We start from the raw sequence: 12,809 nt of genomic DNA, 5'->3' as shown, positions 1-12,809 counted from the left end.
GAATCGCTCAAGAGAATCTGAGTTCGATTCTTGGTGGAAATAGTTCTTGGCCTGACTTTATTTACCTCGGCGGCCGAACTTTAGATTATCGGAACCTCTTTCCTAAGGAACCAGAGGGTTAACAAAAAAAAAAAAAAATTCCACCAGAGGGTTAATGATTTTTTTTTTTTGAAATATAACAATACAAAAGGATTTCAAAGACATTATAAGTTCTGCAAATTGGTAGCTATAATCATTTCCATTTCAGTTTCTCACCAAATTGGTAGCAACATGCATTACAGTTTGTAAAAGCATAACAAAACAACAAAGAGAAAAAGAACTAATACCAATACTAAAATGAAAGAGAACAAGAAGCCTATGAAGGAAACAAACCAATAGAGGAAATAATTAATATGATGTTATTCTAAAATTAAACAAAATAAGTGTCATTAAACAATTATTAGTGTATTTTCTCCTTCCATTATTTCTTTTTTGTTTATCAAACTTTCCTGACTTGGATATTATGAGTGGATTGGAACCTCCAAATGGGTTGCCTACCACTTTGTACAAGTGCAACTTCTTCTCCTACCTTCACCATTCCTTGCTTCTGCATATTCAAACCATACAAATATGATTAAAAAGAAACCAAGAGAATTAGGACAAACTTAGAGTGTGTTGAATAAAGTCACTTTTGTTAAGTAATTTTTTTGGTGAACACTCTGGTACATATCTTATTTGGATATGTACAGGTATACCGCTAAGTGGATAATGTTAATAGATCCATAAATAGTGTTTAATATATAAAAATTAATGAACACTATTTATGAACCTATCAGAATTGTCCACCTCAGCAGATGTACCGGTACATATCCAAATAAAATGTGTACCGAAGAATTCACCAAATTTTTTGTTTTAATTATGTTTGTTATGTTTTTTGAAAAGGTCCATTCTTAAAGTATTGCATGCATGAATAGAACCAGACACAAATCTTAAATGTAAAAGTTTCCCTTATATGAGGATTTTAAAATAAGTTAAAACCATGTTTCATGTGGTTTAAACAAAAGCCTTTGTGATCACGATCTAAGACTCGACATCAAAGTTTTTTTTATATCTCCGTGAATATATTGTGACTGCGATTAAGGCCACGTCAGTTGCATTTTACTGCGTTCTCCGCAGTAAAAGAATTGCAACTATGACTTCGATTTAAAAATCTGGATAAAAGTACTATGAAGCTGTAATAACTGAATATATTTTTATGTCTTCCAAAGTTACCTGTAGGAAATCTAAAGCTCTTCTGAAAGTTTCTTCGGAATCATCGCTGAATTCCATGTATACAGGACAAACTCCTTGATACAAAGCCAATCGTTGTTGTACCCTCTTCCTGCATTTCCAGAAAAAGTAGAAGAATAATAAATTTGTCATAATATAAAAGAATATAGATGAAAAACAATTCTGATTTTACACATACACGTGTGAACAAAACGAAAGTTAACTCAGAATAAACTTCTACAATTAAACTGCTGGTAAAAAAAGTACAACATACTCTACTCGAGTAATGCTAGTGTCAATCTCTTACACACTCTTTTAACACACTCCAATAAAAATTTGTTTTATATTTATTTTATTTTTAATTATTATTTGGATTTCAACTATTCATCTTCTTCCTAATTCAGCCAAGAACGTGTGCTACTTGTTGTCTCTTCTCGTACTGCAATTTCTCAACAGCAACAACCAAATTTTCTTTTCGTTTTCCTAGTTCTCCATAGCAACACCCAAATTCACGAACACAATTTCCATATTTCCCAAATTCCCGTTGAAAATGAAATCAATCCACCAAACGAGTGTTATTATAGATCTGGAAAAAAAAAACCCTGCTAACTGTATTTTAGGCGAAGATGTTTCAAACATGGCAACAAGAGCTTCAAACATCAGGCGAAGATGTTTCAAAAATCTATAGTAAGAGCGTGCGACAAAGACTGCTAACTGTATTTCTTTTCCGAGATGTGCGAGACAGATGAAGAGTTAATTGAAAAAAAATATATTCTTTTATCTCAAATCTGTGAGCCTGAACAATGTTGTTGAAAACACAAATCAAATGTGTTTAAAGGGTAACAGAGGGGGTGAAAAACAAAGCTGGTTGAATTAGGGTGTGGGTATAGGAAAACAATTCACATGAAGAGAATTGAACCTAGACAATAAAATGGGTCAAGACGATGAATGGAAGAGCTACGGTGCAAGAAATGAAAGGGGTAATGGGAAGAAGAAGGTGATTGAGCTAATGGAGCAGAAGGTACAGATCAGTATGATAGGAGAAGGCTATGATGTCATGTTTTTTTTCCATACAAATTCATAAGTTATGTTAAAAAAAAACAAAGGAAAAAAGAAAGGAACTTGGACAACCGGTTTTCCGGTAATGAAACAAAAAGAGGGAATGATGTGGCTTTTTAAGATTGGAGTGTGTTACAGGGTGTGACCCTAGCATTACTCTACTCATGAATCTTAATGAAGCTGATACATTGCATCCAGTTTATTAAAAACGCAAAAAGACTCAGAATGCATAACAGTCGATAAGGGTAATAATCATGCAGTTTCGAACCTAGCTTGCAAACACATTCAACTAGGAAACTTATTTCAAAAATAATTTTTGGAGCAGGGGGAACTTATTATTAATTAAAGTGGCATCAACGGTCAATTTACAACCGTTCCTGATAGGAATTTGAACTCTGTCCCTTGAGGTTGCAAGGTCAAACTCTTACCAAGCTGAAACCTCATGGACATTCAACCAGGAAACTGAGAAAACTTCAAGTTAATATTTGAACGAATAAGGTAAAACATATATGCATGTACAACTTTTTTCATCAATAAGAGAGGGAAAGAAAATAACTCACTCATCTGTGAAAGCAAATATTGTTCCAGAAGGACGATAGTGGCTCAATAGGACAGCCATGAAACCAGTTCTAGTAAAGACAACAGTAGATGTTCCAAGGGTGTTAGACATCATGGTTGCATGGTATGCAAACATCTCACTCATATGGTTCTACATAGAACAAAATTAAAAATATACAATTTTTAGTTCAGATATTGAAATGATGAGAGTACCATGGATTAAAAAAAAAAAAAAAAAGTGATACAAAATAGATTGACTTTAGACCTTAAACACTTGACCAATATTAGGTGGCATTTGTCCACCTTGTATAGTGGCTTCTGTCCGCAACGCTACTGTGTGCATCACTTTCACTGCTTTTAGTGGGAACCTGCATTATAATAAATTGAATAATTCATTTTCCTCGATAATTAAAATAATCAATCAATTGAATTATTTTCACAGCATCAGTCCAAGCAGTTGCTTCTGTAAAATCTTAGAAACAAACATTACAACATATTTGTCAACGTTGTCGCTTGCATGCTTCTGCTAAGATACAATGACTATATTCCAAAAAAAGATGCAATGACTCGATACTACATTCAAGCACATAAATTCATAATCATTAATGCTAAATTGTATGAAATAACTCATGCACGAAAGACAACACGAAGCACTTGGCTTCTAAGTAGCAATCTCAATTTCATCCTTAGCCACCCTTCTACTATTATAAAAGCATCCTATTAGTTAAATTTTGATCGTAAAAACAGGTTTTTTAGCCTGTGTAAAACAAAGAATCAATACACAAGTTATGTCATTTTGGTGGTTAACTCCAGTAGGTCTATACAAAAGCTATTTAATAAAACCAGCGTTGTTTTGCTTTTTCTAGGGATGAAAAAACAAGTTGAACTGAAAGAAAAAGCTATTTACTTACTTCCCATGAGCAGTTTCTCCAGACAGCATTATTCCATCAGAACCTTCTCGAACGGCAATAGCTATATCTGATACCTCAGCTCTTGTTGGTGTTGGGTGAACAATCATGCTTTCCAGCATATTCGTTGCAACAATCACAGCCTTTCCCATGCTACGACACAAGTTAATTATCTCTTCCTACATTTACAGGCATTGGCGACTTTGAGACTTAAAAGATGAGCTTAAATTGATGTCAAGTTACATAAATGACACCAATTGATTACCTGTAAAAGAGGAACCTCTTCAATAGGGAGCTCAGCACCAAGATCTCCTCTGGCAACCATAGCCTAAACAAGATGTCAAAAGTAGTTACGTCAACATCGACATTCGACAACCAATATAGAAGCACTCCACAAACTTATCAACTATAATAAGAACCAAGGTGTTTGGATTGTCTTTTTTGAGCTTATATAAACGCATAAACATTTGTTAAACTATTTGGGAGAGCTTATGGAAACAGCTTATGACATGTCTAAGCTGTTTTCGGCTTATCTTCACAAGCTCTCCAGGATAGCTTATAAAAACACCTTATAGCTTATATGAAAACAATTTGACACTATTTTATGTTTTGTTATAGAAATAGCTTATACATAAGCACTTATATGATAACATTAATTAACTTGTTTATCCAAACAGGGCCTTAAGGCTAAAGAAGATTTCTTAATTTACAACATATTCGAAAGAATTCACATGATTAAGCAGCAAGCATGAAAAAATAATGCAGGGATTAGGGTAGCACCCCATCAGATGCAGTGATAATTGAATTCAAATTTGGTATAGAATCAGCGCTTTCAATTTTTACAATGACATGTATATCAGCACCACAGCCTGCAGTATTGAATTGAATGATCAAATCATCATGTTCATAATATAAATGTTTAAAAAAATAATCTTTCAAATTTTAAAAATATTTTTTGTTAGATATTTACTCTTCAAATAATTCTTCAGTTCGTGTACGACTTCGGCATCCTTAACAAAGGAAACAGCATAGAAATCAACTTTGTTATCCACTCCAAATTTGATATCATCCCAATCCTTCTCTGCAAAAAATCAACGTAAAGATTATATCCATAGGAAACCACTATAATCAACTAGAATGGATTAATGATATGAATTCTGACCAGTTATTGAAGGCAATGTTGCACTTTTTCCTCGAACATTCAAATGTCTCCTCGACTTAAGCTCTCCTCCATCAACAACTTCACATTTCACTGTTCTCTCTGTCTTAGACTTAACAACCATAGACATCATACCGCCTATATCATACAAGTATCATAAGTTCATTGATGTATAGTTTGTGTATAGCATGCATCAAACAGTTAACAAGATTTCCCTTTCACCAAAAAGTTCCACCATTTTTATAGAATAATAAAATGACAAGTGATTATATCGTTTGAGTGTCGAATAAGCTATTGACTATGTTGAATATTTTATATCTAGCCTATCATATTAATCTTTAGAAAAAATATCATGTATGTTTCAACGGTTTGGTTTATTTCAACAATTTGTTTCTTAAATATAAGCAAATTTAACTACTTCCACTCTATTTAATGATGTCATTCCTAAAATACTCCTCAACTAATATATGTTTTAAATTTTAATTTTCAATGACTTTTTATTCCCATTGAACAAGTTTTCATGAAGGGCATTTTAGGAATTACAATTAGTTTTTCGACTACATTAAGAAAAATAATTGTTTCTCAACTAACATTCTTGATAAGCGTAAGTAAGTATTTTGGGAATAGTTTGATGTATCAGTAGATAACCACCATACCATCAACAAGAATCATGTCCCCCACTGCTACATCATTGACAAAATCATCATAGTTGACACTGACACAATCCGCAGTTCCAACACCTCTCTGAATAGTAAAAGTGAATTCCTGCCCGGTTGTTAAATTGATTGGTTGTGGCAAATCCCCACTCCTAACCTCAGGACCCTAAAATTTAAAGAAAAAATATATCAGATATCATGTATAAGCAGCATGTTTGATACTTTGATATCATGTATATATGATTATCTTATTTTGGTTTCAAATCAGTTTAAAATCAAAATTTATAGAGAGCTTTTCAAGAGGAAAAAAAGAAAGAAGAAATAATCAGTAGATTTCAAATCAAATGTAGTTGACCAAGTGACGATATTCTAAACATGAGCGAACAATTACTTCATCTCGTTTAAATTTGTATTTGAAGTTTCTTACTTTATCTTGATAAGATTCTACATGTAGAATCCTTATCAGTAGTAGTTTTAACTTTTATTTCTTATCTTGGTATAATTCAGCATAACATTCCTTATCACTAGTAGTTTTCAGTTTAGTTTATTTATCTTGACAAGACTATGCATAACAGAATCCTTATCCTTAGTAGTTTGATTAGGACTTCTGTCAAGGATAAGGATGCTTGCTTTCGCATAGGTAGAAAGAAAGATTCTACTGCGTCTAGACCTATGATGGATAGGACATTCAAATGAATTCGGTCAAACATCATGAAGTAGGATTTGATCAACAAAATTAATGGCTCAAACATCCACATTAAATTATGGCATATGTATTTATTGATAACTGAGTCAAACAATTACCTAAATACCATAAAATTATGGTTTCATGTTCCAACAACAGGAAATAAAAGGAACGTAAATAAAATGTCAGCTACTGAACCACCGAATAAAGCACTGATCTTTGATCCCGGCGGAATTTACACAAGCATCACTGTCTTCAATCCCGGTGGAAACTTCACCATCATCATCTACTTCATGGTGCACTGTCTCCATTTCGTGTATCAGTCCCATCATACTACGTTTTCTGATCAACAACAACAATCCACCAAGTCTTTCTCTCTGATCGATGTTTGCAAGAAGAGAAAACAATGGCCAAAGATTTTCAGGTTACAATCTCTTGCTGACCCTGGTTGTCCAATTACATCTTCAGGGTCCAGGTCATATTTTTACAAAAAAGGACCTGAAGGTAGTGATTTAGTTGGTTCTCAGTATGGTGATATAAATTCTACTTTGAATTCGCAAGCTATTAAGTCACATGATGATGCTTCCTGTTTATGATTTCAGAAATATGGAAATATGCAGTTTGGTTATTGAAAGATTTGTTTGTTGGTTTATGCATAGTTATGGAAAATTAGACATTAAATCTTGATTTTTAATAGAATTTTGAAATTGCAAGTGGGTTGTCATTGTAAGTAGCTGGTTATTGTCGTCTGATTTGATCTCCCGATATTTTTTATTAAGTGGTTTCTGCAAGTTTCTAAATGGTAATGGTACATAGAAGCACAATGCCTGCATTTTTTTCAACAGTTTAAGCTTTCGAGTATTTGATGGATTGGAGATGAAGGTTTTATTTCGAGGCTTTAAAGAAAACATTAAACACTATAAAATGGAAAATTGAGAATTGCAGTCAATTATTAGCATTACGTTAAATCATTATTGAGGAAACTACAGAGTTAAAGCTCCTTAGAAAAAGGGGGAAAAGAATGTTGAGGTAAGAACAGACCTTAGTGTCGAGCATAATTGCAATAACATTGTCCTTAGATTGTGCATTATATTCTTTAACCAAGTCAATAACTTTCTGATGAGAAGCATGATCACCATGAGACATATTGAGGCGAGCAACATTCATACCAGCCTCAGCCAACTTCCAAATCATTTCCTTAGTATCGGTAGAAGGTCCGATAGTACATACTATCTTCGTCTTACGCTTAAACGTCGGCTTCGACCATATTCCATTTGAAGTATCACCATATGGCTGCACCCCACGTATACGTTGCAAATGCTCCTCAATCTAATCACCATGACATAAAACGGGTCAAAAACAGTTTTCTAAACAAAAAAGAAAACTCAAAAGAGTAACACTCCTTCCAATTTAGTTCATGAAGCATCATTGTCTCCTATTTAAGCAATCCCTATAATTTTATAAGTATTCATAAAAATTATAAAAATTTGTCTTGTTCTATGTAGCACCGATACTCCAAATTGAAGGTGTATCCGAACCTGTCAATGTCCAACACCGACACGACAAAGACACATGTGCTTACATTCAACTAGTTTCATTTTCTAAAATTATTACAGGTGTCGATGTGTCAGTCTCCAGTTTATGTGCTTCATAGGTCTAGTTAGTCCCTAACACCTTTTTGGCATATAAGAGCACTAATGTAACAAAATTTTATATACTTCAAAGATTATACTACTAAGGCCCTATTTTAATATCTTAGAATTGGGAGTTGGCTCAGTTAGGCCTAACTCAACACTACAAAACCGGCTCGTAAGGTGAGAATTGCCCTCAATTATAACCATAAATCTAGGCCATCTCGCAACCGATGTGAGACTCTTAACACACCCCCTCACGCCTAACATTATTGGACTTGGTGCACGGATATAATAGTGGATGGTCCGACGATAGCGTTAACCTGGTAGCAGGTGGCCCAACGGATCTTTGGAGAGGCTGTATACCATCTTAGAATATAGAGTTTGGTCTAACTCAACCCTACAAAACCGGCTCGTAAAGAGAGGATTGCCTTCACTTAGATACATATATTTAAGTCATCTCGCAACCGGTGTGAAACTCTTAACACAATAAACAAATTAATTTTCAGCTTATGGCATAAGCGCTTGTCTATTTTTATAACAAAAGATAAAATGAAGTTAAATTATTTTCCTATAAACTGTTTTCATAAGCTATCTTAGATAGTCTCACAAGTGCTTATGCCTAGATAAGCTCAAATAAGCCAATCAAACAGACCATTATTGTTAGAGATCTCCTAAAGTAGAATCAAATTCAAATGTGAGGGATTACTAAAACTCAAAAACCCACAACCCATTTCCATTTCTCGTCATTTCAACCATCTGGGCCATTCCCAAAACCTCAAATTTCCAAACTTTCACAACAAAAAACACCAAAAGCACAAACCTTTATATCATCTTCAGGTGAAACAGGAACAACTTCAACAGCAGTTGATTTTATAGCACTAACATGACATCTTCTAAACACCAATTTAGAACACTTATTCCCTTTTTGTTGGAACACTTTGGAAGCAAAACTTGGAACCTTTAACAACTTCTGAGCTCTATCATGTGTAGATCCAGAACTAGGAAGTGTGGTTTGAATGGATCTTGTGGCAACAACTTGAGACATTGTTAGAGAAAAAGTAGAAGATGAAGAGAGTGTGAGAAAGAGGTATGGAAAGTGGGAGAAATGGAAATGGTGATTTGGAAGATAGGCAGTAATGCGGCGGAGGTTCTAAGGAGAGAAGGGAGACCTCGGTTGCATCGAATGTATTGATAGTGTGATGATGATTTTTTAAACTTGCACTGTGTTATTTTTTATTTTTATTTTTATTTTTTTTGAAAACTTGTACTGTGTTTGTGAGCTGAAAAACAATTTTTTTTTTTTAAAAAAAAAATTATATTTTAGAATTTAGATCCATTTGGATTAAATTTCTATTTAATTTTTTTGAAATTTTTAAAGGTTGAAAGTTAAAACTAATTTTAATTTTGAGCTATGAAATTTTTAAAAACTAAAAAAAAAATTGAATATAAACATTAAAAATTAAATATTTTAATTCAAATAAATGACTCATGCCGTTAGATTTGAAAAATAATTATAATATTATTATTATGAATATATGGTATAATTATTTAGTAGTATTTTTTTTTTTTTACAAGAAAAAGGAAAACTTAGTGGTAATTTTAATAATAGTAGTTGAAATAGATTGTCATTAATAGATGTTTGTTAGAGTGATGATTGATGGTGTTGATGGCGTGGTTGTCGGTGGTGGTGAACGGAGATGATCAGAGTCAAGGCCGGCCCAAATTGGTTAGTAAAATAACTGTTAGATAAAAGATGTAATACAAAATTATATCAGGGGTTCTTTATCTTATTTATTTATAATATTTTGGTCTTTTATCTATTATTTGTAATATATAGGTCTTTTATCTTTTATATTTGTAACATTTTGATCATTTTCTAATTTTTCATTAAAAAAAATAGTGATGTGGCTTGTCATATCAGATAATTATATTTTTTAAAATATATATTTATTAAAAATAAAAAATTTGAAAATAGGATGAAGATCTTTATCATTTTCATCTTTTTCCTTTGAAATCTTCACCCTATTTCTTGAATCTAAAAATTGTCTATTCAAATATACTTCCAAATATTATGAATTTTCATCTCAATCTTTTTCTAAACACAAAAATCAAAATCTCAAATTCTCAATAAACCCTAAAAACTCATATTCAAATTAAAAAGTGGAAGACAGTTCTATGGTTAATCCTTGAGCAGATAGGCTAATCCAATAACAACATTTGTTACTCTTTCAACACTGTTCCGTTTTATCGCCGTTAATTGTCACGCAAGACTCGCCGTAACTACCTCTTTTGGCACCTCTTATTTAAATTCCTAGACTTGCTTTGAACTGTTTTGCATTTCTGGAATCTATCTATATATTGTGGGTGGGTAAAGTGGCAGAAATTTGAAGACACATATTGAATTTCAAAAAAATCAATTTTAAACGGTGGACTTGTGTTGTGTTGTAGTGCAGCTTAAATGTGGAAAAAAAAGAAACCTGGAAACATCTAACTTCAATAAAGTTTTAATTTGAATATGGAGTTTTTAGGCTTTATTGTGAATTTGGAGTTTTGATTTTTGTGTTTAGAAAAATATTGAGATGAAAATTCATAATATTTGAAGGTATATTTGAATAGACAATTATTAGATTCAAGAAAAATGGTGAAGATTTCAAAGGAAGAAGATGAAGATTATGAATATCTTCATCCTATTTCTATTTTTTTAATAAAAATATATTTTAAAAAATATAATTATCTGATGTGGCAAGCCACATATTTTTTCATTTAATAAAAAATGAGAAAAATGATCAAAGTGTTACAAATATACAAGCTAAAGGACCTATATGTTACAAATAAAAGATAAATGATCAAAGTGTTACAAATAAATAAGATAAAGGACCCATGATGTAATTTTGCCAAGACGTAAAATAACTTTATTTATGCACATATTAACATGTTAAAGAAAAGGCTAAACAATACTTTCTTTATGCAAGACTATTTTAATTAAGGTTTAATTAATAAAATGGTCCCTTAAAGACATTTTTGGTTTCAGATTGGTCCCTTAAAGAAAAAAAGGTCCAAATAGGTCCCTTAAAGAAAAAAAAGTCCGAATAGGTCCCTTAAAGACATCTCCGTTAATCAGTTTGGTCCCTAAAAAGAGGTCTAAATAGGACCAAACTGATTAACGGATATGTCTTTAAGGAACCTATTCGGACCTTTTTTTCTTTAAGGGACCTATTTAGACCTTTTTTTCTTTAAGGGACCAATATGAAACCAAAATTATCTTTAAGGGACCATTTTATTAATTAAGCCTTTAATTAAAGAAAAGGCTAAACAAAACTCATTGGTGCACATGTTAACATGACCCAGCTTATTTTAATTAAAGAAAAGGCTAAACAATACTTTCTTTATGCAAGACTAAACAATACTCTTAGACAATAATTAAGTATATTAAATCAACACTTTCTATAAAAGATTGTAAAAGAAAACAATAAATCTAGTTAAAATATAGTAAAATCAAATTTGTACTATTTTCGTTTATGCGTCATTTCGTCTTCAATCCGGCGCGGCCAACCTTCCTACATCGGTCTCCTCTATCTCAAAAGAACTCGACCCCGAGTTCTTATCTTGATAAAGAGCCTCATTTGCTTGATATTGGCTCATGCGTTTATCATAGTAGAAACTTAGTACCGATTTTGCTTTAATTGCCAAATTCTTTCTCGTTGCTTGATTGTTACTTTTTGTTCTTTCTTTAGTCTTGCCTCATACCGACTTTAGGGGAAACCTGATCTGATGCCAAGTGACGCAGTACAGAAGTGGGAAGGATCGGCAAGCGTTAATCCTATAACAAAACACAGGCTTGCAAACGATAAACATGTCAGATAAAACTCTGGAATTCACTAGAAGGAGTAAATAATTTGGAATCCACCAAACATAGAAAAATATCTATAATTTTATTGAATGAAAAGATTGTCTTCAAGGCTACAATAGTTTAACTTAAATAGTAGGAAAAATTTTTTTTTTAAAAAAAACAAGTGAATTGTGAGAGCAAGTGTTTGTCATCACAATGCATATACTACCCTCCCCCCCTGATTTCTGGACAACGAGCAAAGGAAGAAGAATGAGAGTTCCAAAAAAAATTGAAAAACCGGTTACCAAACAATTATTTTTGTTTTTTGTTTAATTCTAATTCAATTAAATTAATTTTTAAAATAAAATATGATGTGGCAAATAAGTGAATTGTGATTGGTTGTCTATGCAAAACACTCATTACACTGTTTTTTTACCATCTTTAAACTCTATTTTTTAAGCTTAACTTTAGTCCTACATAAAATTTTAATTAATATATAATTATATGTTCAAACTCATTGATGCATTATTCCTACAACTAATTTTATCATCATTATCATACCTTATAATTTTACCTTTGCCAATAATGAAAGGATAAAATAGAAATTAAAAAACAATAATAAATTAATGATTTGTACAAAAAGTAACGAACTCTAACAATAATCAAGAGACGTTTAAAAATAATTCTAATTTGAAGAAGAGTGGTTTTCACACTATAAATATCACACAGTTTTCTACTTCTACATAAAAACGAGAAAAAATATGACAAAAATTCTCAAATTTGTTTATGATATGATTATTTATCTTTTTATACCTATTATAATTAATGGTAAGTTGATAGGGACCTTTAGCATTTCGCTTCTTTATCTTATACACAAATATTTCATTTCCTATTATTAATATTTTTTTTTCCTATTTGACATCATAGGAATTTATATGTGCGAAAATGATAAAGATTGTCGAAAGTTTAGATGTGATCCTTTTGAAGTTGCGAGGTGCATAGGGATTATGTGTCAATGTGTGGAATCGTAAAAATTATTAATTTTAAAAATAATTTCATGGTACTTTCAAGAG

General features: G+C 32.0%; 1 protein-coding gene across 1 annotated transcript; it reads right to left on the bottom strand.

Moving 5' to 3' along the window:
* Positions 1-358: 358 nt before the first annotated feature.
* LOC123905778 (plastidial pyruvate kinase 2-like) lies at positions 359-9,130 on the bottom strand. Its single transcript, XM_045955503.1, has 12 exons — positions 8,728-9,130; positions 7,315-7,602; positions 5,589-5,754; positions 4,936-5,070; positions 4,744-4,854; positions 4,554-4,642; positions 4,039-4,101; positions 3,777-3,952; positions 3,131-3,233; positions 2,868-3,016; positions 1,252-1,360; positions 359-586 (listed from the first exon to the last, which is right to left on the bottom strand). The coding sequence occupies exons 1-12, from the start codon at positions 8,950-8,952 to the stop codon at positions 479-481; spliced, it is 1,722 nt and encodes a 573-aa protein (XP_045811459.1). The 5' UTR covers positions 8,953-9,130; the 3' UTR covers positions 359-478.
* Positions 9,131-12,809: the final 3,679 nt, after the last annotated feature.

The sequence above is a fragment of the Trifolium pratense genome, linkage group LG2, assembly GCF_020283565.1.
Source record: "Trifolium pratense cultivar HEN17-A07 linkage group LG2, ARS_RC_1.1, whole genome shotgun sequence".
Lineage (NCBI taxonomy): Eukaryota > Viridiplantae > Streptophyta > Magnoliopsida > Fabales > Fabaceae > Trifolium > Trifolium pratense.
Note: the sequence above shows the minus strand (reverse complement) of the source record. Positions and strands in the feature narration are given on the sequence as shown.

What these genes read in the sequence shown, in the direction of transcription:
- LOC123905778 (XM_045955503.1), bottom strand. Translation starts at nt 8,952, where the DNA reads ATGTCTCAAGTTGTTGCCACAAGATCCATTCAAACCACACTTCCTAGT. An exon ending in CAATTATGCTCGACACTAAG is followed by an intron (nt 5,755 to 7,314) that starts GTCTGTTCTTAC and finishes TTTAAATTTTAG; the next exon opens with GGTCCTGAGGTTAGGAGTGG. An exon ending in TTATCACTGCATCTGATGGG is followed by an intron (nt 4,102 to 4,553) that starts GTGCTACCCTAA and finishes CATCTTGTTTAG; the next exon opens with GCTATGGTTGCCAGAGGAGA.